This window comes from Bos indicus, chromosome 7 (assembly GCF_029378745.1).
Source record: "Bos indicus isolate NIAB-ARS_2022 breed Sahiwal x Tharparkar chromosome 7, NIAB-ARS_B.indTharparkar_mat_pri_1.0, whole genome shotgun sequence".
NCBI classification, from domain to species: Eukaryota; Metazoa; Chordata; class Mammalia; order Artiodactyla; family Bovidae; genus Bos; species Bos indicus.
In genome coordinates, this window is record NC_091766.1 from 12,382,076 (window position 1) to 12,406,733 (window position 24,658).

The window sequence follows — 24,658 nt, forward strand, 5'->3', positions numbered from 1 at the left end:
AAGATTGCCCCCTCCTGAATCTGGTATTTATCAGTCTCTTGTGCTTTTAAACTTTTGCTATTTACATGTTACTTTAACAAGACATGGTTTCATTTTGCATGTTTTCAAAAAAGTTACACAAACTGCACCATAAAAATCATCCTGCACCTTCTGTGTTGCCTTTGTTTTGTTTTCTTAACTTTTGGCCGCATGCAGGATGTTAGTTCCCCAACCAGGGGTCAAACCCATGTCCCCTGAAGTGGAAGCTCGGAATCTCAGCCACCAGACCACCAGGGAAGTCCCTGTGTTGCCTTTGTCTTGATTTGATCCTTGTGTTTGTGTGCACATGTGTGTGCATGTTTAGAAGTTAAGTCTGAGATTTTTCTCCTTAGATAATCCTGCAATCTTCAAATCTGATGCTGCAGGAAGATACAACATCTTGTAGCTCTGCTACAAGATACTAATGTTAGCTACTGTTCATTAAACTCTGAATGTGTTCCAGAAGCTTACCCCTGAAACCCTTACAAATAGTCTCATGTTTTAGATTTTTTCACCTTGGTAATAGACAAAGATGAGTTCTGTGAGTGAGTGGCAGTTTAATGATCACCCCTGTTATTGGTAAGAGACAGCCCAGATTCAAACCCCTAGGGCTTTCCAGAACACAGGTGTAAAGGGGGTGTGCTCTAGTGTGTGGCCAGGGACAGAGCCCTGAACAGAAGGGCTGAGTATGTGTGTGTGTTTGGGAGTTGGGGGCGGGGGGGCGGGTGGATTCCAGCTGTCTTCCCCTCGTGGACACTGTGACATAAATACAGAAATGGAGGGAGGGGTAGAAGCCATGTAAAAAGTAAAAACAAGTGAGGGTGAAGCATATATGATACAAAGCATAAGAAACACCCATCTCTCCAATCAGGACAAAGTCCCAAACCTTGACCTTGACTCAGCCCAGCCCCTACCAAACTCTTCATCCTTCACCCACTGCTTCCGCCAATCCCTGCTCTCCCCACCAGACCCGACTGCTCCTCAAACACACTGAGCTTGCTCAGACCTCCGGGCCTTTGCACACACCGTTTCAAATCGTCTGTCCCCCTCCCGCCGCCCCCTTTATTTTTTCTGCCTTACTGAGTTCCAAGAGGTCTTTGTAGATACTGGATACAAGTTCTTAAATATTTTCTCCTCGTGTGCCAATTATGACTACTGTTGTCACTATTCATTATTGTTATTACTATCATTGAAGGGTATGGGCTCAACTCTGTAAGGGCCAGCGACGCCATTTCAAGGAGCTTCTGGTTTTGGAGCGCAGATAACTGATTCAAGGTGGTAATTACATCAGCTTTTTTCAGTAAGGGCAGTAGGTCGTAATCAAATGACAGCAAAAGTCAGAATTTTTTATTGGCAAGATTTCTTTGGCCTGAGCAGATGAAAAATGAACTGAAACATACGAATGAACACATGGTGCAAGGTATTCCGCCGCTCACCTTGTGCCCTGGTGCCTCCTCACACATGCGCACACGCGAGCACAGAAACCACCGGATCCTCCCGGCTATGCGGGCTGCGCGCGCAGCGCCTGGACAGCCCAACCGACACTCAACGGCCGCTCCTGCCGCGCTGCGCGCGCAAGTTTGCTAAAAGAGGCAGGCCCAAGGTTCGCGCCGCTACGCATGCGTGGGGGCGGAGCGTTCCGGGGGCGGAGCCAGCGTGTGCGCAGAGGGCACGAACGAGAAGGCGGGAAAAGACGGAATGGAGCGACAGGGAGTACGCTGCACTTGTTTCCTTCGCGCGGGCGGCGGGCTGACAGGCAGGGAACGGCAGCGATCTTGGGCTTCCCCGACGAACCCGAGACCGGCCGCTTGTCTCCTGCCATCCAGGCCGCTCCTCGCCCGGCTGGGCCCCGATTTCCTGACTGACCTCCCGGGCTCTGACTAACCGACTGTATGACTGACTCGCTGACAGCCCTGGCCAGAAGGACCTACTTCCACCCATGGCGCGTGGCAGGAGTAGGGTAGAGAAAGACTCAGACACCCACGCACCGCACCCGTTTCTCTTCTTTTTCTCCTACTTCTCTCTCCTCGAAGGACTCGAGCCGACTTACACACCAATTAGGAGCCCAGGCACCCTAGCACCCCAGCAGGAGACCCAGGCCTCACCCCGTCCCCTCCAGGTCTCCCCACCTCAGTCCTCCTGTGCTCCAGGCACAGGGTTCCCCCCCCCCGTCCACGCCCCCGTCCTCGTGGTGCCCATCCCAGCCCCGCCCATCTCTCCTGCAGGTCCACAGCATGCCGCAGCAGCACCCAGAGGTGCTCAGGGTTGAAGGGGAGGGAGGAGGGGGACCTGACCACTTCCTGCCCTCCCTCCCTCCCTCCTTTGACCTCTCAAGCGCTAGCTGTGCTCACAGGTGGACATGCCCCACGTAGAGTTCAAGGACCAGGAGCCACAGCTGCTGGGGGAGAACCAGGAACAGCAACAGGGTGAGGACACCCGCGATGAGGAGGCTTGTCAAGGGCCAGCTAGGTGAGGAAGAACCCGATCCATCGGACCCAAACAGACCCTTGAGTCCCTCATTTACCCTTTTCTTCTTCCAGACCCTACCATTGTCTGCTCTTGGTGCATTTGTTGCACATACTCGTCCACAATACTCGCCTGGGATGGAAACACTGGAGACACAGTGATGCCAAAATCTTGGCTCTCTGTGCACTGATGCTGAACAGAAATACAAAGAGTTATGGAGGAGAAATTTCTTTGCCAAAGAGGAAACACAGTAGATTAGCACCTCAAGAACTCTGCCCCGCCCCCTCCTGGGGGAAGGTCTTATAGACAGGGTTCATGGTCAGGGTAGGTAATAAGGATCAATGTAATGACAGGCTTGCATTGTTCTGAGGGGGTGATGGTGAGGGAAGTAGAGTCAGCATCAACCTTCAAGTCCAGCTGGTCTGGGGTCTACCAGTTTGTGGGCAGCCTACCATCATTAATCATCAGCTTCTTCTACCTGGAAGGGGTGTCAGTATCTGCAGAAATAGCTCAAAGATATTGTGTATATCCCCTGGTGGGGAAATAGGACTTTGCCCCAAGGCTACTTTTGACTGTTTCTCCCAGGTCTCCCATCCCTTCCTTTCCCTAACAACTGTTTGAATCAGCCCATTGGAACTCAGGGAAGCATGGAGGCTAAGTGAATGTTGTTTCCTGTAATCAAAGAAACAGGGGCCACAGAAAGGTCTTAAGCCCAGGAGCCCCACAGGGCCATGCAGGTTATCAATAGCATTGAGCTGACATTTTAGGATAAAGTCTATAAACTCAGGAATATATGGCAGTCAGGGGATGCTGAGTGTTCTGGGGGAAAAAATAGGGAGAGTGTGGCAGATGGCCAGTTTAGATTAGAGGCTCAGGGAAGGCTTCATGGGGAGATGATACGAGAACCATGAGGGTAGGGAGGACTACATTCCAGGCCAAGAAACAGCAGCTGCAAAGGCCCCAAGGGAGGATTGTGCTGCAGCAAGCATGGGTAAGAGGGAAATAATAAGAGATAGTTAAACAGGTGATGGGACTTTGGGTGATAGTTACCCATGAAAAGACATGGAATTAGAGGAGCGACAGGAATTGACTACTGCAGGGTGAGGCGTTTTTTTTTTTGGCGAGGGGGAATGGGCTGTGGCATGTGGGATCTTAGTTCCCTGACCAGGGATGGGACCTGTGCCCCCTACAATGGAAGCATGGAGTCTTAACCACTGGACCACCAGGGAAGTTCCAGGATTATTGTTAATAAAGTTTTATTAGGACAGGGCTGCTTCTCCAGAAGCAACCCAGACCATATGGCCTGCAAAGTGGAAGTGTTCCTGTCTGGCCCTTTTTTGAAGTGTAGTCCACTGGGCTTCTCTTGTAGCTCAATCAGTAAAGAATCTGCCTGCAGTCCAGGAGACCTGGGGCCTGGGGTTCGATTCCTGGGTCAGGAAGATCCCTGGAGAAGGAAATGGCAACCCACTCCATTTTTGCTTGGAGAATCCCATGGATAGAGGAGCCTGGCAGGCTACAGTCCATGGGATCACCAGAGTTGGACATAGTGACTAAACCACCATAGTCCATTGGACTAAAGTTTTAAAAGGCTTCCTCTGGCTGCTGAGTAGAGAATAGATTATCAAAGGCTGGATTGAAAGCAGGGAGGCCAGTGATAAGGCAACTGGAATAATTTAGGTGCAAAATGAGTGTGACTTGACCTAGGGTAGATCCATGGAGGTGATGAGAAGTAGTCAAATTTTGGCTAGATTTAAGAAGATAAAACTAACAGAAATTGTGATGTTGGAGCAAGAAAAAGAGCAGTGTTGCAGATTACTTTAAAAAGACATTCTTGTCTTGCACATTTATTCACCAGATATTTATCAAGGGTCTCCTTTACCCAAACCCTGTTTTAGATGCTGAGGATACAATAGTGAACAAATCAGAATTCCTACTCTCTTGGAGCTGACTTCTTTTCACCTATTGAACGACATCTTGGTTGCTTTTAAGTTTCAGCAATTATGCTTCCAAGTTTTATCAATTTAGTTGTTTATGTAGTTACAGTAAACATTTGTGTGCAGGTTTTGTGTAGATGTAAATTTTCAGCTCCTTTGGGTAAATACCAAGGAGCACAATTGCTAGATCATACAGTAAGAATATTTTTAGTTTTGAAAGAAACTGCCAAAATGTCTTCCAAAGTGGCTGAACCATTTTGCATTCCTGTTTTCAATGAATGAGTGTTCCTGTTGTTCTAGGTCCTCACCAGCATTTGGTGTTGTCGGTGTTTTAGGTTTCCCCCATTCTAATGGTGGTATCATTGTTATGTTGATTTGAAACTTCATTATGAAGTATGAAGTTAAACATCTTTCCATATGCTTATTTGACATCTGCACAACTTTTGGTATGGTGTCCAGATCTTTGACTGTTTTTAAATTGGATGTTTCTTTTCTTTTTTTTTTTTGGATTATTTGTTTATTGCTGAGTTTCATGAGTTCTTTGAATATTTTGGATGTCAGGCCTTTATCAGATTTGCAGGTTTTTTTTTTTTTTTTAAGTCTTTTGTTTTGTCTTTAAAAAATTATTAATTATTTATTTATTTAGGTTATGCTGGGTCATATTTGCTCTGCGGGCTTTTCTCTAGTTGTGGTGCCCAGGCTTCTCATTGCGGTGACTTCTCTTGTTGTGGAGCATGGCTTGAGGGCACGCAGACTTCAGTAGTTGCAGCATGTGGGCTCAGTAGTTGTGGTGTACAGGCTTAGTTGCCTCAAGGCATGTGGAATCTTCCCAGACCAGAGATCAAACCTATGTCTCCTGCACTGGCAGGCAATTCTTTACCACGGAGCCACCAGGGAAGCACCAGGTTTGTGTTCTTTAAAGATTTGCCCCAGTCTGTGACGGGTCTTTTCATTCTCTTAATGGTGTCTTTTACAGAGTAGAAGTATTAAATTTTAATGAAGTCCAATTTACCAATTCTTTGTTTTGATATTGTGTCTAAGAAGTCACCACCAACCCCAAAGTCACTTATATTTTCCCCTATGATGTCTTATAGGAGTTTTATAGTTTTGTGTTTTACATTTCAGTTCAGTTCAGTCACTCAGTAGTGTCTGACTCTTTGTGACCCCATGGACTGCAGCATGCCAGGCTTTCCTGTCCATCACCAACTCCTGGAGCTTGCTCAAACTCATGTCCATCCAGTCGGTGATGCCATCCAACCATCTCATCCTCTGTCGTCCCCTTCTCCTCCCACCTCCAGTCGTTCCCAGCATCAGGGTCTTTTCAAATGAGTCAGTTCTTCGCATCAGGTGGCCAAAGTATTGGAGTTTCAGCTTCAACATCAGTCCTTCCAATGAATATTCAGGACTGATTTCCTTTAGGATGGATTGGTTGGATCTCCTTGCAGTCCAAGGGACCCTCAAGAGTCTTCTCCAACACCACAGTTCAAAAGCATCAATTCTTCTGTGTTCAGCTTTCTTTATAGCCCAACTCTCACATCCATACATGACTACTGGAAAAACCATAACTTTGACTAGATGGAACTTCGTTGGCAAAGTAATATCTCTGCTTTTGAATGTGCTGTCTAGGTTGGTCATAGCTTTTCTTCCAAGGAGCAAGTGTCTTTTAATTTCATGGCTGCAATCACCATCTGCAGTGATTTTGGAGCCCCAAGAAAATAAAGTCTGTCACTGTTTCCATTGTTTCCCCATTTGCCATGAAGTGATGGGACCAGATGCCATGATCTTAGTTTCCTGAATGTTGAGTTTTAAGTCAACTTTTTCACTCTCCTCTTTCACTTTCATCAAGAGACTCTTTAGTTCTTCTTCACTTTCTGCCATAGTTTTACATTTAGGGCTATATCTGTTTTGAGAAAATTTTTGTTAAAGGTGCAAGATCTGTGTCTAACTTCACTTTTTTTGCATGTGGATGTCTAATTGTTACAACTCCATTTGTTGAAAAGATGCTCCTCTCTCTGCTGAATTTTGTTTGTTCCTTTGTCAAAGATAAGTTGACTACATGTGTGTGGGTCTATTTCTGGGCTCTAGTCTGTTCCACTGGTCTATTTTATATTCTTTCACTGGTATCACATCAAGTAGCATCAGTCCTCCCAATTTCATTCTTCTTCAATATTGTGTTGACTATGTTGGGTCTATTGCCAAGCTGACCTTCTAAAAGTCATGACCAACCTAGACAGCATATTAAAAGAAGCAAAACTATGACCAACCTAGACAGCATATTAAAAAGAGACATCACCTTGCTGACAAAGATCTGTGTAGTCAGAGCTATAGTTTTTCCTGTAGTCACGTATGGATGTGAGAGTTGGACCATAAAGAAGGCTGAACACCGAAGAATTGATGCTTTCAAACTGTGGTGCTGGAGAAGACTCTTGAGAGTCCCTTGGACGGAAAGGAGATCAAACTAGTCAGTCCTAAAGGAAATCAACCCTGAATATTTATTGGAAGGACTGATGCTGGAGCTGAAGCTCCAGTATTTTGGCCACCTGATGTGAAGAACTGACTCATTGGAAAAGACCCTGATGCTGGGAAAGATTGAAGGCAAGAGGAGAAGGGGATAACAGAGGATGAGATGGTTGGATGGCATCACCAACTCAATGAACATGAGCTTGAGCAAGCTCAGGGAGTTGGTGATGAACAGGGAAGCCTGGCATGCTGCAGTCCATGAGGTTGCAGAGTTGGACACAACTGAGCAACTGAACTGAACTTTCTAAAAGATAATTTTTTTTAATGTCATTTCAATTGGTGGCAAGTGCTGTAAAGAAACAAAACCGAGGAGCAACTAGAGTGACAGGGAGTTTGGAATAGTTGATCTCTAAGGAGGTCACATAAGGAGGAGCCAGCCAGGAGGTGTCCAGAGGCCCATACATTCCAAGCAGAGGGAGCTGCAAGTCTCTGAGGTAGGGACAGGGAAGGCCAGTGTGTCAGGCTTCGTGATTGGTGGTAGTGATACCCTGGTTACATTGGACAGACAGGCTCATACATTCTCAGTGCTTCCATCTGATGAAAAAGGCATTTATTGAACAAGCACTGACACGAAAGAGGTCAGGTTGCTGGGAAAACGTATCCTCTGTAATCATGCATGTGTGTGCTCATTCAGTCATGTCTGACTCTGCGACCCCATGGACTGTAGCCTGTAGACAGGCTCCTCTGTCCATGGGATTCTCCAGGCAGTTATACTGGAGTGGGTTGCCATGTTCTCCTCCAAGAGATCTTCCTGAAACATGGATTGAACCTGCATCTCTTATGTCTCCTGTATTGGCAGGCGGGTTCTTTACCACTAGTGCCACCTGGCAAGCCCATGTCCTTCCTAGTCCCTGGCAACAATTCTACTTTCTGTCTCTACAATTTGCCTCTGCTGGATATTTGATATAAATGAAATCATACAATTGTGTGATCCTTTGTGACTGGCTTCTTTCACCGAGCATAATGTCTTCAGGATTCATCCATGTTGTAACATGTATCAGAACTTCATTCCTCTATATAGCTGAATAATATTCTAAACTATGGATGTACCACATTTTATTTATCCACTCATCAGCTGTTGGAAATTTAGATTGTTTCTGTTCTTTGGTTCTTGTGAATAAGGCTGCTGTGAACATCCGTGTATAAGTTTTTGTTTCTGTTAGGTAGATACCAAGGCGGGGAATGGCTGAAATCAGAGAAGTGACATGCTCAGGTTCCTGTTATAAAAAGACACCAGCTGTTCTGTGAAGAATGGGTGGGAGGGGGTGGGAGTGGACCTGGGAGATAGGTGGGAGGCTTCTGCAGGATGTCTAGCGGGGCAGATGGAGAGAAGATTGGCGGGGTGGGGGGGGCGATTCATTTATTGAGGCATGAGAAAAGGGATGAGCTGACAAGGTCTCCCAGCTGCGGTGTGCTAGAGCCTGGAGCTCGCTCCTACCAGCAGGAGCCAGTTCTACACATCTCTTCCCAGCCTGGCATTTAGTGACTTCATGTTGGTAGCTTGAAATTGGCTATAGTGGGAGTCTGTGCACCATGAAAGTTGAATACTACAAATCAAGGTTTCCCCTGCCACTTCCTCCTCTACTCCCTAGAGAGCCAGTTGCTAAATGCTTACCAGCACAGAAAGGGCTGCCCGCTTTCTGGCTCGAGGTGGTTTGGTTTCCAACTGGCAGAGGCATGAGTTGCATTCTGCCCTTGCTGAGTTTGAGGTGGCCAGAGACATACACAATCTTAGAATCAGGATTGCTGGGAGAAATATCAATAACCTCAGATATGCAGATGATACCACCCTTGTGGCAGAAGGCAAAGAAGAACTAAAGACCCTCTTGATGAAAGTGAAAGAGGAGAGTCAAAAAGTTGGTTTAAAACTCAACATTCAGAAAACTAAGGTCATGGTATCCAGTCCCATCAGTTCATGACAAATAGATGGAGAATCAATAGAAACAGTGAGAGACTTTATCTTTTTGGGCTCCAAGATCATTGTTGATGGTGACTACAGCCATGAAATTAAGACACTGCTCCTTGGAAGAAAAGCTATGACCAACCTAGACAGCATATTAAAAAGCAGAGACATTACTTTGCCAACAAAGGTCCATCTAGTCAAAGTTAATGGTTTTACAAGTAGTCATGTGTGGACGTGAGAATTGAACTATAAAGAAAGCTGAGCATAGAAGAATTGATGCTTTTGAACTGTGGTGTTGGAGAAGATTCTTGAGAGTCCCTTGGACTGCAAGGAGATCCAACCAGTCCATCCTAAAGGAAATCAGTCCTGAATATTCATTGGAAAGACTGATGCTGAAGCTGAAACTCCAATACTTTGGCCACCTGATGCGAAGAACTGACTCATTTGAAAAGACCCTGATGCTGGAAAAGATTGAAAGGGGGAGGAGAAGGGGACGACAGAGGATGAGATGGTTGGATGGCATCACCGACTGGATGGACATGAGTTTGAGCAAGCTCCGGGAGTTGGTGATGGACAGGGAGGCCTGGTGCGCTGCAGTCCGTAGGGTCACAGAGTCCGACACGACTGAGCGACTGAACTGAACTGAGAGACACACGCATGAATAAGTCCAGGACAGGGTTGGACTTTCTGGCCGAGCACTCAGGATGGGTGGGGCCGGGGGCCAGAGAGATGGCGCTGTGGGAGTCACTGTTTCCGTGAAGGAGCTCACCTGGGAATAGAATGAGGCTCAGGACAGGGCCGCTGAGGACTGTAGGCAGAAAGCCAGCTTCCTCTTGCCTCCCAGAGGCCTCAGTTGTAAAACAGAGCACAGTGTGGAACGGTTTCCAAGTGTGTGCTATTTATTGGAGACCAGAAAAAAAGAGAACTAAAGTAGTTTGTTTGATAACACCTTCCTGCAAATAGTATGTTTAGACGGTGATCTAAGTGGTGAGGAGACACAGACAATTGCAAATCATTGAGACTTTGAGGAGTTCTGAAAGAGCTTTGGGTTGAGAAACATGGATTAGAACCAATGTAAGGGCCAGTTAACAGATCCCTCAGCAGACTGTCAGTGACATGATTAAAATGTGAACACATTTCACGAGAGATGAGCAGAGGGTGAAAGGAGTGGGCTCTGCAGCTTCAATCAAACCTTCCCCTTTCCTGGCTGTACTTCAGCAAAACATCATTTTGCCAAGGCGCCAGAGATGCTGTTGTGTTCCTCCTTGAATGTTTGATTAGCTCACCTCCCCTCCTGGGACCACCGCCTGCGGTGGTCGTAAGTGGCTGGCGAATTGTTTACTTGTGTATCTGTTAGAGGCCCGAGGAGGGAGGGCCCCCACCAGCGGGGGGCTCTGGCTCTCACGCCTGCCAATCACAGCTTTACCTGGAGCGAACAGATGGTCTCTCTGCTTAGACCCATTTCCTCCGCCGTTCCTGGGCCTCCTGCCAGCGTGGGCCCTGCTCGGAAACTAGGTCCTAATCCTCAAAGCTGAATTAGGAACTCCTTAGGACAGACCATCATAGATGAGCGTAGGGATGTGTTCACAACCCCCACCCCTGCCCCCCACTGCCCCACCCTGAGCGCAGGCAGCCTGCTCTGTTGGGCCCACTTCCAGTCCCTGGCCTCCATCCAGGGTTGGGCAACAGAAGCAGGCCTGAACCAGGGAAGCCAGTGGAGAGGACACGGTGTGTTTTGTTTATTAAAGTTAATTGGTGAATGCAGGCCCAGAGAAGCCTATGATTCATTAGTGTCCTGATTAATATGCAGCTGCTGAGTATTAAGAAAGATGAAATGGAAAGGAATAAAACCCCAAAGGGGAGGTTGGGGAAAATCAAGATGCTCTCTGCAGACATCTGATGCAGGCCTTTGTCCCACCACGAAATTTGAATGAGCCGATTTCAAGTGATTTTTCACCATTTGTGTAGCTGCCACGGAGACGGGTTCCAGCTTCATCCCTTGAGCCTGAGAAAGGAGCGACTTTGAACAGTTAGCAGCTCAAGCAGGTTGTGAGCAATGACACAAAAAAGAAACACCTGGTTCTCTCATTGATTTTAATTTCAGAGCCCTTATACAGTGGGGACAACAAAGCAACTGCGGGTACAAAGTGCCTTACGAGCAAGAATGTTACGTCCATCTCAGATGGTAATTCTTTCCTTTTGGTGTTCAGGAAACAGTGGTGATGCCTCTGGAATGAATACAATGCACTCTCTGCCCAGAGTGCATAGGGCGCCTGGAGGGAATTGAGCATACAAACTGGCAGTGTTGTGATTAGTAAGCGATGGTGAGAGGGGTGCTCTGAATGCTGTATCATGAAGTTGACAGAAAAGAAAAGTCATTTCAGGCAAAGGCTAAAGGATTTGGTGAAATTGTGGAAGGTTCCAAATTGCTGGGAGTGGAGGGTGAAAAGAGAAGATGGAGGCCTTTCCACAGCCCTGGAAAGCCTTGTGTGCTGTACTAGGGAATTTACTTGATCCTGCAGCTGGTGTGGGGGGGCGGGGGGTGTCTTGTAGGCTGTGGAGCAGAAGTGGGATTTCTGATTGTGGTTCAAAGGGCCCTAAGGCCCAGGTAGGAACAGTAGGTATGAAATGAAAGGTTTTTGTGACAGGATTCTTTTTAAATTAGTTTATTTTAGGTTGTGTTGGGTCTTTGTTGCTTCACGCAGGCTTTCTCTAGTTGTGGAGAGCAGAGGCTACTCTTCATGTGCTTGGCCTTCTCCTGTGTTGGAGCTTGGGCTTTAGGTGAGCGGATTCAGTAGTTGTGGCCCTTGGGGCTTTGTTGCCCCAGGGCAGGAGGGATCTTTCAGGGATCAAACCCTTGTCCCCTGCATTGGCAGGCAGATTCCTAGGCACTGGAGCACCAGGCTAGTCTGATATTGTGATGGGATTTGTTTCTGTTGGGTTTGTTTTTTTTTTAATTTTTTCATTTTTAAGAAATTTTATGTATTTATTTATGGCTGCACTGGGTCTTCGGTGCTTCATGCAGGCTTTCTCTAGTTGCAGTGAGCAAGGGCTACTGTTGGTGTGGAGCTGTGGCTTCTCTTGTTGTGAATCACAGGCTCTAGGGTATGTGGGCTTCAGTAGTCGAGGCGCAGGAGCTTAGTTGCCCCCCCGGCATGTGAGATCTTCCAGAACCAGGGGTCGAGTTCATGTCCCCTGCATTGGCAGATTCTTAACCATCTGACCACCAGAGAAGTCTGATTTTGTGAGGGGATTTGGAAGGACAGAGAGAAGCCAGGCTCCAGGGTGGCTGCCAAGTTTCTGGCTTGGGTACCAGGTGACTTTTGGTGTTCTTCAATGACAGGAGGAGGGTGGACAACTTTGAGTTGGTGTGCAAATTTAGAGAAGTTTGAAATGCCTCTGGAACAGCCAAGTGGAGAGGGCCTAGGGGTAGTCAGGTACCTTACTGGGAGCTCAGAGGAGAGGCGTGGGATGGGGGTAAGTTTGGGAAACATGGGAGCGTGTATGGTAATGAAAGCCTTTCCTAATCACTCATTCATTTATTCGATGCACTATTACTGTTCTTCCCATGAGAGGCAGGTCAAGAGGACAGCACAACCTTTTTTTACAGGAATGCCCAGGGAGCCTTTAGTTGGTCTTTGTTTTCTATCAATAAGGTTTTGCTATAAAATATCTGCCTTGATCAGAGGCACACCTTCTCGGGTGTGCCTGAACACAGAGCATCTGTGACAGATGCTCTGAACACAAGCGTCTGGCTCTGCAGGCAGATGAACTTGCATGCGCTGTGTAATGCCAGAACAGGGAGGACTAGATCAGTGTCCTTCATTCACTCGTTTGTTAACAGTGGAGGACTCAAAATGTGCTGGATCCTGGGAATGCAGAGATAAATGGGGAGATAAGAGCGGCATCAGAGATAAGCGCACAGTGGTAGAGATAGGCACGGGGTCACAGGCGGCGCTTCAAAAGAGGCCTCAGGGGCTTCCCTGGTACCTCAGTGGTTAAGAATCTGCCTGCCAGTGCAGGGGACACGGGTTCAATCCCTGGTCCAGGAAGATCCCACATGTCAGGGAACAACTCAGCCCATGTGCCACAACTACTGAGCCCACATACCGCAAGTGTTGAAGCCCGAGTGCCTAGAGCTTGTGTTCTGCAATAAGAGAAGCCACCACAATGGGAAACCCACACACCACAACTAGAGAGTAGCCCCTGCTCATTGCAACTAGAGAAAGTACGTGCAGCAGCAAAGAGCACAGTCAAAAATAAAAAATTGTATAAACAAACGAGGTAGTAGCCTAGGCTAGGTCTCACTGTCAGAGAGCAAGTGCAAAGGCCCAAGGACAAAAAGCCCATCTGGTAAGGAGAACATGAGATCCAGGACACAGCCAGGGGACACAGTCTCAGGCCTGAGGACTTCTGTGTCAGTGAGAGCCTGGCCACCCTGGCTGTCATGCACTCAAGTTTCCCTGTGGTTGTATCCTGAGCCAGAAGAAAGAGCTCAAGCAGTTGGAGAAAAGCCAAGAAAAATATTTGTGTGGAGGAAGCATCCAAAAATGACGATGTGTTTTTCTCAGTAGCTGTGCCTGGCTTGCAGTCATGGCTTTATGGTTGTGTGTGAACTGGTGTGTGGAAGAGCTGCTGTGTTGGCACCTCCGAGTCTCAGCCATTCAGAGCTGGAAGCACCTCAGGGTGAGGAGGAAGACGAGAACTTCGGAGGAAATGGCCCAGGCTGGGGGTCAGGCCAGCTGGGTGCCACACCCAGCTCTGCACAGACTAGGGATCCTGAGAAAGTGACACAGTCGTGCTGAGCCTGTGTCCTCAGCTATGAGGTAAAGACAATGGGGACAGACCCCAGAGTGTGGTTGTGAAGGTGCAGCAAGATGAAGCGGGTACCTTAGCATGGTGCAGGGCAGATAAAAAAAAAAAAATAGCCACAAAAAAAAAAAAAATCATCTTAAACCCTTTATCTTTCTTTAAAAAAAAGATTTATTTATTTTTTGGCCGTGGTGGGTCTTCATTGCTGCATGAAGGCTTTCTCTAGTTGCAGTGAGTAGGGGCTACTCTCTAGTTGTGGTGTGTGGGTTTCCCATTGCAGTGGCTTCTTTTGTAGCAGAGCACCGGCTCTAGGGTGCACGGGCCTCCATAGTTGCAGCTCTTGGACTCTAGAGCACAGGCTCAATAGTTGTGGCCCTCAGGCTTAGTTTGACAACATATGTAATCAAACTGGTGTTCCCCAGCATTGCCAAACTGATTCTTAATTACTGGGCCACCAGGGAAGCCCTTTAAACATTTTATCTTAATTTAAAACACCAATGGATCTGTTGATCAGATCACAACTTTTTTTTTTTGCATAAACCTCATTCATATGCATTACCCACAATTTCCACTTTTGTGTTTTTATTTCTTTTACCGTCTTTTCTTTTAACTGTGCCAGGTCTTAGTTGTGGCTCTCAGGATCTTTCGTTGCAGCATGTGGGATCTATCAATAGTTCCCTGACCAGGTATCAAACCCAGCAATGCGCATTGGGAGCACCGAGTCTTAAACACTGGGCCACCAGGAAAGTCCCCCACTTTTGTTTTTCTAAAGCAGAGCAAAAACTTACAGGCCTTGACAAAGCGGTCTGTATGCAAAATACTTCTAAATTTTTCTGCTCTTGGCCCTGATACATCGTTGTTTGCCCACACTTGATTTAATAGTTGTATTTTATCAGGTTCACCTTTGTTCATTCTATTTAGCTTTTTTTCACCATTTCACTAACTATGCATTTAGTCGAATTGCATAATATTAGTCACATGTACAGTACTAGTACTACTTCCTAAGCGGCACTAGTGGTGAAGAACCCGCCTGCCAATGCAAGAGACATAGAGACATGAGTTGGATCCCTGGGTCAGGGAGATCCTCTAGAGGAGGGCATGGCAACCCACCCCAGTATTCTTGCCTGGAGAATCCCATTGACAGAGGAGCCTGGCAGGCTACAGTCCATGGGTCGCAAAGAGTCAGACATGACTGAAGTGACTTAGCACACACAGTGTGGAACAAACTCTTCTGGGGGTATTTTTTTTTTAATGTTTTTATTAAATTATTTTTGGCTACACTGGGTCTTGGTTGCTGTGCACAGGCTTTCTCTAATTGTGGAGAGGGAGGGCTACTTTCTAGCTGTGGTTCAAGGACTTCTTATCATGGTAGCTTCTCCTGTTGCAGAGCTCAGGCTCTAGTGTGTGTGGGCTTCAGTCATCGTGTGCATGAGCTCTAGAGCCCAGGCTCAGTAGTTGTGGTGCACAGACTTAGTCGCTCCACAGAATGTGGAATCCTCTCAGAGCAGGGATTGAACCCGTGTCCCCCCTGCATTGGCAGGCTGACTCGTAAGCTGTCCCTTCCCCTCAGGGGCAGGGTGGGGGAGGGGTGTGAATGAAATAAACAAGTGTCAACAACAGAAAACACCAGGCACAGGTTCTCCTCCCACCACAGAGCTAATTCAGATCAGCCACTCTCAGGAAAGTTTGGTGCTGATCTCAAGTTTCCTATACTTTCAGAAGTCAGGTTTCTAGCCCCTCTGTCGCCACCTCCAGTGCCAACCGCCAGCTGATGATGCTGGAAGGAAAGTCAGGACCCTACTTTTCCTCTCTGGACTCGAGCATCGACATGCTGAAGAAGAGGGCCCAGGAGCTGATCGAAAACATCAACGAGAGCAGACAGAAGGACCATGCCCTCATGACCAACTTCAGAGACAGCCTCAAGATCAAGGTTACTGATTCCCCCCACATACTGCAGAAGCCCAGGGAAAGGCAGGAGGTGTTCCTTATGTGAAACATAAAGGGGGAGGCAATGAACTGCTGTTACGTTCCCCACATGTTCTAGACAGTCTGCGTATGGCACCTGATTTCACCCTTAGAGCAATCCTGCAGAGAAGAGCTTGGACCATATTGCAGACGGGCAAAGTAAGGTTTGGAAATGATTTGCCTGAGTGAGAGAGCCAGGATGAGAAGCCAAGATACACCTGTATCACAGACTAGCCCCTTACCTTCATGCTGGGCTAATGGCTGTGGCAGGAGGGGACTGAGGCATAACCTGAGTTATCACACCCACTAGTCCTCCCGAAGTCACATGATTTGGGAAAGTGAAAGTCCCTGAACATGCCTGGGGCTTATGTCTAACAAAACCTAATATTATGTTCAGGTCTGTTATTAATAGTTGTCCCCGATGCTTCTTCAGAATGTGTCCTATAAGTCAGACAACTTGTGAATTCCACACATCATCTCTCAATGACAGGCTGACTTCCTCCCTCAGCCACATTCCTACCTACCTGGTACATAGCAAATTTAGAGAAAAATATAACATAGCAGAAAAAAAAAGATAAAAATATTCAGATGATACCATAACCCAGAGGCCACTTTGTTGCATGTTTTCCTCTAGTCTCTGTTCTAGATACTTTCCTCCTAACCTGACTGAGCTTATATACATAATTTTGCACTTTTCAAAAAGAAAAATGATCTGGGATAAGGTTACACTAATACATATATATAAGTAATATATAATTATATATTACATAATTATATATGTATAATGTAATATAACTATATAATTATATATAAATTATATAATTATATAGTTATAATCACAAATATATAATTATAGATTATATAATTATATATGTAATATATAATAATATAATACATATATGTAAAGTCACATTCTTCTACTTTGTTTGACCTAAACTTTTACTGTCTCTTGAATCATGTTTTTAATCACTCTTTGAAGATGCATCAAGTTGAAATTATTTCTCATAAAAAAAAGAAAAATTTAACATAGGCCTTTTCACTGCCAGTCACCAGAGTTGTTTTTACCACTTTTATAAGATAAACTGCAGAAATCTTAAAGAGCCAGTCAGAAAAAATGTCTCTTGACGCCTCTTGTTTGATTTTCTAAGAGCACCTCTTATTCCTTCAAAGGTTTCAGACCTGACAGAGAAGCTCGAGGAGAGGATGTATCAGATTTATAATCACCACAACAAGATCATCCAGGAAAAGCTCCAAGAGTTCACCCAAAAGATGGCAAAGATCAGTCACCTGGAAACAGAGCTCAAACAAGTATGCCACACCGTGGAGACTGTGTACAAAGACCTTTGTGTCCAGCCTGAGGTATGAGAGTTGTAGGGGCTAAGATGAAAGTAAATGTCAGCAGGGACTTCCCCTGGCTGTCCAATGGTTAAGACTCCATGATCCCAATGCAGGGGGCACGGGTTCAGTCCCTGGTGGGGGAACTAAGATCCCACATGCCATGAGGTATGACCAGAAAAAAAAACATTTTTTTTTAAAGTAAATATCAACAGAGAGCGAGGATTTTAGCATCACCAGGCTCTAAACCCCACAGGAGCCACTGTCTGCAAAGGCCCCGGTGCTCTGGCCACCCTACGCATGGCCCCATGCGCCTGTATGTGGTGTGTCCGAACTAAGAAGCCGGACTGTTATTTCCTACACTGTGTGTCCGCTCTGTGGTGGGTGACAAAAAGGACAAAGTCCCCTTTGCCCTCAGCCCCGAGCCCTGGCAGTGCCCACCTGGGTTTATTTATTACAGCCAAGCCCAAGACTTCAACATGGCCCAGATCACTTCTGGGCTGGGGAAATCCCTGCTGGGTCCCAGCGTGCTTCACAGCCCTTTCACGTGTTCCTTTTTCCTGTTACTGGTTACCAGAAAATGTGATCCAACACGGTGGGGTCAGACATGCACACTCTTTTATTATTCTCTCTCTTTACCCCTCATTCTGCTCCAGCGTCCAGCATAAGGCACTTGCCCCCAGATGGGAGGGTCAGAGGGTGCAGAGTGAATGTTGCCATGTGGATGGAGCAGTTCACTTAGACACTGGTGGGTCTCACAAGTTGCTTCCATGTCACTCTCCTCCCCACTCCCTGCTCCCGTCGAGGAGCCTCTGTTCCAAGGCAGGTAGAGTCCATGCCTGTTCACGGTCAAAACTGGATTGAGACACTCAGTACAGAAAGTCCCATCTTCTCTTTAAGGAACACATTTGAATGACTTCAAAAGGGAAATTTTGATATTTAAAAATCAGTGTCTCTCACTTCCCACCAGAAGAACTGGCTCCATCTGCCACCTCTCCAACTAAGCTCCAAGCCCTGTGTCTCCCTGGAGAGGGGTTTGGTGCCATCTGGGCTCCCAGGTGAAGTGGGTTCACTTGCCGGCCACGAACGCCTGGATCCCTGTGATAGCCCTTCCAAGGATCAGAGCATGGATGTCATGAGTACCTGGACAAATAAATGCAGAGTCAGTTTGCAGTCTTAACAGCTCGCGATTTCCCTTTATTTTTCTTTAAATTTTGCTTATTTATTTTGGATGTGCCACATGGCATGTGGGATCTTAGTTCCCCAACCAGGGATCTTAATTCCCTGACTGTGTCCCTTGCAGTGGAAGTGCAGAGTCCTAACCACTGGCCCACCAGGGAAATCCCCCACAAATTGCTTTTAAAGTCAATCTTCATGTCCCCCCACAGGCTACTACTCTGGAAGAAGAACAGATTCACAAAGATAGGGAATGCTGACAGCTACCAGGAGAGTCACTCTTAGTGACAGCCACCAAGGAAGGCCACCGTTTGGGCCATGCTGAGAAAATTGTTTTTCAGAGTTCTGCAATACTTCTTTGGCAAAAACAAGCAAACAAAACCCAACCGATGCTCTTTGTGCCAGGCCTCAAAGCACAGCAAGTCCAGCCCCCACCATGGGCCCAGCTTTGGTACTCTCCCAGATTCACCCCACCCCAACCCCACAGTTGATTAAATGTTTGATTTTCAACCCAGCCATGCTTTCTTCCCGCAGAGGTGGAAAGAGCTAATGAGCTCTGCGGGAAATGGATCAGGCCCTTTCTTACCCGCAGGAGGGACAGGAAAGCAAACATCAGACAATTAATTGCCTGTCCCAGCTGATCCCTGCCCCCCTCATCCTGGAGCCACTGCCCCAAGCCACACATCCCACATCCCACCCCACATCCACAAAGGGAACACTCTACAGCCCTCCTGTTCTCATCTGTTCTTCCTTAGCTTCCCAAGGCAGAAACCAGAGATTATGCCCTCCCTTTTATGGAGCAAAATAATTCTCTTTTCTTCCTAAAGTGCAAATCTGATCCCGCCCCTCCCCTGCATAAAACCACCTGGAGGTCCCCTCAGCTTGTCCTCAGAGTCCCTGTCATGCCTGTAGAATCGCCGCCCCCTCCCCTTTGCCGTCTGGAATGCCCCACCCAGACAGCACTGGACGCTACTTCCATCTCTGCCCAGGGAACTACACCTCCCTCAAGGCTTCTTATGGTTCCACTTTCTCCCTCAGAGACTGAGTCCTGTTAAAGCTCCCTCTAGTCTGCATGGCTCACACTAGAATTACATATCTCTCTTCTTTTTTTCATCCACACCTTGGCTTGTGGGATCTTTGTTCCCCAGCCAAGGACTAAATTCAGGCCACTGCAGTGGACGCGCCAAGTCCTAACCACGGGGCCATCAGGGAAGTCCCCGCACCTTTTTTCTTTTTAATTATCTTTTTCTATGTCTGTCTTCCTACGAGGCAAGGGGTTCTGGGCCCACGGGAGTCACAACCAGTTACCAGGTGCAGACACCACAGCCTGCCAGTGATTTACCGTTTTTCTTTTTCTCACGTAAAATGGAGTGCTGATTCCTGTGTGTAGCTGCACACTCACCTCCTTGAATTCGCCAGCCCACTGGGTGTTGTGCCCCCATCTGGGGATGCCCGAGGAAGCCGTAAGAGGGCTTGGGAACATCGCTCCTCGAGCATGACGGGGGAAAGGACTGGGAGTGTGGACTTCCATGGTCCCCCTGTGGGCCACTCCAGATGCAGGACCGAGGGGGGGACTTGCCCACATCATGCTGCCAACTGGTGCCAGACAGCTGACAGCAGGAGCTGAGCCTGCTGCCCCTGCCCCTCCTTGCTGTCCCCTTCCCCAGATGTGAGGCCACTGTGAACCCCCCCACACACCCCAGGAGTCCAGCCCCCACCTTCATAGGTGTTCACAGACTCCAGGTTCATGACATGCCGGATCACGTGATACTCATCAGAAATCCCATTCCCCCCAAGCATGTCTCGGGCCTGGCGAGCAATGTCCAGGGCCTTCCCACAGTTATTCCTCTTCAGCAAAGAGACCATTTCCGGGGCGGCCCTGGAAACAGCACAGACGTCACAAACACTGGGTTACAAAGAGCTGACCCTGCTCTGGGCACCCAGGCATCCCTACCCCCAGGCAAAGCCAGCCGGGAGGAGGGTTACATCACAGCAGCGGACATGGCTCCCGGTGAGAGAGAGGTAGGCAGGGCGGGGTCCCCAGGGGCCACCAGGCAGGAAGGTCCTCTCTCCAAGGCCCAACCACCACCATGCCTGGAAGGGGCACCGGGTCCTCCTGCCATAGCTGCCTGCCCCTTCCCACACACAGAGCCCCTACTTGTCTTGATCCTTCAAGCGGCCGAGCTGCAGGCAGGCATGGAGGCCCAACGTGATCTCGGTGAGCATGTCCGCCAGCTTTTTCTGAATCAGTTGGTTCTTGGCCAGTGGGACACCAAACTGGATCCTATGCAGGCAAGGTCAAGGCAAATCTTACAGAGGAGGGCACTCCCCAGACCTATCCCAGGGCCTTTCCAGGCTGCCCCAGAGTGAGCTGTGTCCCCACTCAGCTCACTCTGGCCCTGCTGCTGACTGAGCCCCTCACTGCTCAGAAGGACTTCCTCAGCCAATTCACAGAGCAGGGAACTTAGGTCTGGTGGCTGGGTGCCAAGGGTGGAGGGGTTAGTGATGGAGACCAAGCCTCCCGCCCCATACCCCTGGGAGTTGTCATGTAGCCCCCACACACCTGTCCAGAGTGTACTGCCGGGCCGTGTGCAAACAGAACTCAGCAGCTCCAAGCACACCCCATGTGATGCCATAGCGGGCATTGTTTAGGCAGCCGAAGGGACCCTGTAGGGTTGAGACAGGGCCTCAGCCCCACCAAGAGATGAGAGAACCTGTAGAGAACTATTAAGTGCCCCCTCCCCAGACACCCCTGATATGCAGTCAGTGTAAACCAGGGAGACTCAGGACAACTGTTGAAGTCACACATGGCTTTGGCATCAGAGCCAACAATGCACATAGGGTTTTGCTTCTTGCCTACTCACTCTTGGTTTTCATACAGTTCTCCCCAGTCCAAGATCTGGACGGGAGGCTCAGATCTAGGGTCTGAGGTAAGGAGACAGGAAGATGCACATGCAAGCAGAATTAAGTTGGTTCAGGCCTCTATGTGTCCCAGGCCAAGCCAGCTTGAGTGAGATGGTCACCAAAATGGGGCGGTTTTGGGTTTCCCTTGTGGCTCAGTGGTAAAGAATCCACCTGCCAATGCAGGAGATACAGGTTTGCTCTCTGGTCCAGGAAGATCCCACATGCCACAGAGCAACAAGCCAGTGCGCAACTATTGAACCTGTGCTCTAGAACCTGGGCACCTCAACTACAGAAGCCTACACACCACAACTAGAGAGTAGCCCCTGCTCACTGCAATTAGACAAAAGTCCATGCAGCAAGGAACATCCAGCACAGATAAAAATTAAAAAGGAGAGGGGGGCAGTTTCAGCACACATCAGTGAGCCAGGCAGAGCCTCTCCAAGTCACTACTGTTTGGCTCCATGGGTATCTCTTCCCCAGCTGGGTCCCTAGCAAGGGGCCTGCCCAAGAAAAGAGAAGCAGCAGGTGACTTGCTATCAGTTCCCAAGGTGGCTGCTGCTTACCGCCAGACCAGACACCCCGGGCAGCACATTCTCCTCTGGCACCTCCACATCATCCATAATAATCATCCCTGTGGATGATGCCCGCAGAGAGAACTTGCCCTCAATCCTGGGGGTTGAGAGGCCCCGCATCCCCTTCTCCAGCAGGAAGCCCCGAATGCAGCTATCCTCACACCGAGCCCATACTATCAGCAAGTCGGCCACAGGCGAGTTGGTGATCCTGGAGGCGGGACAGGCAGTGAGGGCTCTGGCCATCACCCACTGCCCCTGCCCACCTGCCTGAGGACCCCAGGCTCCCGCCTCACCAGGTCTTGGACCCATTGAGGATGTAGCTCCTGCTGGATGGGTTGTGGCGGGCTCTGGTCTCCATGCCACTAGGGTCACTCCCGTGGTTGGGCTCCGTGAGCCCAAAGCAGCCCAGCAGCTCCCCCTTGGCTGCAGACATGAGATGAGATCATGAGGCTGCCGGTCACCCATCCAATCCCTCTACTGAAAACTGCGGGCCTTTCCACTGAGCCAGGCCAAGACAGACCTGGCCCTGCCCTCACGGCACTCCCAGGTGGTGGGGGGAACAGATATTTCACCCAGGTCATAGTCACAATGCCATAATGGGGGGAGGTCCAAACAGGAGTCGGGAAGGGGTTGGCTAAACTGTCTTGAAGGGCACTGAAAAGGAGTTAAGCAGGAAGAGGTATGCAGAAGAGCAGTCCTGGCAGTGAGACCAGGATGTGCAAAAGTCCAGGGGCACAACTGAGAATTCCAAGCTGCTGAGTCCGACTGCAAAGGAGCAGTCAAGCGAGTAGTCAGAGATGAGCTGGAAAGGTCAGCAGAGGTCTGCCCACATGGGGTCTTGTGGATCCCGTTGGGAAGTTAAGACTTTAAACTTTTAAACTCTAAACTTTTAAAGTTTAAAGTTAGACTTTAAACTTTGGGCTGCAATGGGGAGCAGAGAAAAGCAAATCACAGGGGATATAATGGTGGTGAGAAAGGGGCAGAGTCAAGAAAGACCTAGGAGAATCAGATGTGGGGTGGGGTCCACGGACTGGCAGGGGGCCTGAGGGGCCATTGGCAATACCCTTAGAGGTGAGAACACAAGGCAGGCCTGAGGGACAGCCCTGGTCCTGAGTTTCAGATCACTGGGACTATCTTCTGTCCACCAGGCTCCCCAGGCGGCTACTCACCCAGCCGGGGCAGGTACTTCTGCTTCTGCTCCTCGCTGCCATACGCATAGATAGGGTACATGACAAGGGAAGACTGGACACTCATTGCTGACCTGTAGCCGCTGTCCACTCGCTCCAGCTCTCGGGCTAGGAGCCCGTAGGCCACCGATGAGACTCCAGCACAACTATACCCTGGGGTGGGGGGGCGGTGGGGCCGTGGGATGGGCCAGGGTTGGGTGGGGAGGGGAGAGAAATAGAACAATGTGGAACAAAGCCCTGCCCACTTGAGACCAGTGATTCCTGTTGCCCAAGAGACAGAGTCCCATAGGAGCACCCAAGGAGAGGGCACCAAGCTGGCTCTAGCTTGAGGGTTTATTAATTTCATCCCCACAGCCGCTTCAGAGACATAACAGCCTCTCTTTGCAGACTGGGAAACTAGGCTCAGGGAAAGAAAGGGGCTTTTCAAGACACAGTGGAGGGCTGCAGAGTATGGAGAGAAATGTGTCCTTACCTTGGATGGTGGGGCCCAGCATACCGAGCTCCCCCATCTCTGAGATGATCTCCCGGTGAAAAACTGCAAAGGGATAGATGCCCCAACTTCAGGCCCAGCCTTGGCCCTCTGGAGCACTAGCCCAGAGCCAGAGGTGCTCTAAAGCCCAGCCAGAGCAGGCAGAGCTGGTGTGCATGATGGAGGGTGCAGGTTCAGGTGGCAGTGGGAGCTCCAGAGTGCCCAACCGCCTGCCTGAGCACCTTCGTTGCGATTGGCCAGCAGGATGCGGGGCATGAGGCGCTCCTGGCAGTAGGTGCGGAAGGTGTCCCTGATGAGGATCTCATCTGCTGTCAGCTGCTCCTCCAGCAACAGTGGATCCCTCCAGTCAAACTCAGGCCGCGAAGCTGGGCGGGGTTGGAGGAAGTGGGACTCTACTCAGCCCTGTCCACCCGACCACCACGCCCTCCTCTCCCCCAGAATCCTCAGCCCCACCCCTCAACCCTCAACTAATGTCGGCTGCAGACAGGACTGGCAAAGTGGTCTTTCTGGGGAAACTCACTGCCTCAGCGCCTCTGGCCCTGGCCACGGCCCTGCCTCCCCGCCTGGGCAGACCCCGGATTCTGGGACAGAACCCATCGGGGACAGACAGACAGTTGGACGAGGGGACTGTTGGACGAGGGGCGCAGACGCACGGCGCAACCAGGGGTCCTTACGCTTGGCCGATCGACTCTGGGTCTTCTCGCCTTTCTCTGCAAACATAGGACGGGAAAAATTACCCCGAAAAAGCTTCCAAGCCTCAAGTTTCTCCCTCCCCATTCCATCCCAGGTCAAGCACTGACCGGTCTGCGCTGTCGCCGAGCTCCATGAACGAAAGACTCGTAGGCCGGGTCCGCGGTTCAGTAGTTGCGCGTAGACGCCTCTCAGGGCCATGTGGGCAGCGAGCGGGCAAACAGAACAATTACAGCCGACCTGGAGAATTGGAGGCGTCTGAGCAGAGCGGCTCCCACCAAGTGCCCTGGCCTTTTGCACCCTTCGCCCCTCTCGCGAATCCTCACCTGGAGCCCCCGGGTTCACTGCACAGGCCACAGCGCCATAGAACGAGACTTTTGACCTCCGGTGGGGATGGGCGGGGCAGAGGCTAAATGGGGCTTGTCATTGGTTCGTCCTAGGACCCCGCTCTTTCACGGCTCTGCCTTTTAAAGGGGCTACGGCAGCCTTGCAGGTGGAAGCGGCGCGCCTAGCAGAGATACCTTAACCCCCTTTAAGGAGCGGAAGCACCGGTAAGGGGGGGGTGCTGAAGGCGAGCCGGTCAATCCGATTGGCCCGCTGTATTTCTGCTCTGATTGGCCCTATGAGGGGCTCGGCCCGCTCTTGGTTGGTCAGTTGTAGGGGGCGAGTGCAGAGAGATTCTGGAG

The 24,658-nt window shown here is 49.2% G+C and overlaps 2 protein-coding genes across 9 annotated transcripts; one reads left to right on the forward strand and one right to left on the reverse strand.

Annotated features, from left to right (window-relative positions):
* The first annotated feature begins 1,627 nt into the window (after positions 1-1,627).
* Positions 1,628-18,639, forward strand: SYCE2 (synaptonemal complex central element protein 2). 6 transcript variants are annotated; one of them, XM_019964051.2, is made up of 5 exons: positions 1,628-1,731; positions 2,372-2,487; positions 15,409-15,583; positions 16,789-16,977; positions 18,342-18,639. In XM_019964051.2, the coding sequence occupies exons 1-5, from the start codon at positions 1,717-1,719 to the stop codon at positions 18,387-18,389; spliced, it is 543 nt and encodes a 180-aa protein (XP_019819610.2). In that variant the 5' UTR covers positions 1,628-1,716; the 3' UTR covers positions 18,390-18,639. The 6 variants fall into 6 exon arrangements, with proteins under 6 accessions (XP_019819610.2, XP_070648816.1, XP_070648814.1 ...); XM_070792715.1 differs by having other exon boundaries at positions 1,649-1,731; positions 2,354-2,487; positions 15,373-15,583; XM_070792713.1 differs by lacking the exon at positions 1,628-1,731 and adding an exon at positions 1,746-2,273 and having other exon boundaries at positions 15,376-15,583.
* Positions 17,555-24,450, reverse strand: GCDH (glutaryl-CoA dehydrogenase). 3 transcript variants are annotated; one of them, XM_019964049.2, is made up of 12 exons: positions 24,299-24,450; positions 24,083-24,212; positions 23,957-23,992; positions 23,504-23,647; positions 23,265-23,327; positions 22,775-22,945; positions 21,899-22,028; positions 21,597-21,813; positions 20,693-20,796; positions 20,288-20,413; positions 19,848-20,008; positions 17,555-18,096 (listed from the first exon to the last, which is right to left on the reverse strand). In XM_019964049.2, the coding sequence occupies exons 2-12, from the start codon at positions 24,171-24,173 to the stop codon at positions 18,023-18,025; spliced, it is 1,317 nt and encodes a 438-aa protein (XP_019819608.2). In that variant the 5' UTR covers positions 24,174-24,212; positions 24,299-24,450; the 3' UTR covers positions 17,555-18,022. The 3 variants fall into 3 exon arrangements, with proteins under 3 accessions (XP_019819608.2, XP_019819607.2, XP_019819609.1); XM_019964048.2 differs by having other exon boundaries at positions 23,936-23,992; XM_019964050.2 differs by lacking the exons at positions 23,957-23,992; positions 24,083-24,212; positions 24,299-24,450 and adding an exon at positions 23,803-23,927.
* Positions 24,451-24,658: the final 208 nt, after the last annotated feature.

What these genes read in the sequence shown, in the direction of transcription:
- SYCE2 (XM_070792712.1), top strand. Translation starts at nt 2,253, where the DNA reads ATGCCGCAGCAGCACCCAGAG. An exon ending in GAGACAGCCTCAAGATCAAG is followed by an intron (nt 15,584 to 16,788) that starts GTTACTGATTCC and finishes ATTCCTTCAAAG; the next exon opens with GTTTCAGACCTGACAGAGAA. An exon ending in ACCTTTGTGTCCAGCCTGAG is followed by an intron (nt 16,978 to 18,341) that starts GTATGAGAGTTG and finishes GTCCCCCCACAG; the next exon opens with GCTACTACTCTGGAAGAAGA.
- GCDH (XM_019964048.2), bottom strand. Translation starts at nt 24,173, where the DNA reads ATGGCCCTGAGAGGCGTCTACGCGCAACTACTGAACCGCGGACCCGGC. An exon ending in TAAGGACCCCTGGTTGCGCC is followed by an intron (nt 23,648 to 23,935) that starts GTGCGTCTGCGC and finishes AACCCCGCCCAG; the next exon opens with CTTCGCGGCCTGAGTTTGAC. An exon ending in GTCTGTGAACACCTATGAAG is followed by an intron (nt 18,097 to 19,847) that starts GTGGGGGCTGGA and finishes TTATTTGTCCAG; the next exon opens with GTACTCATGACATCCATGCT.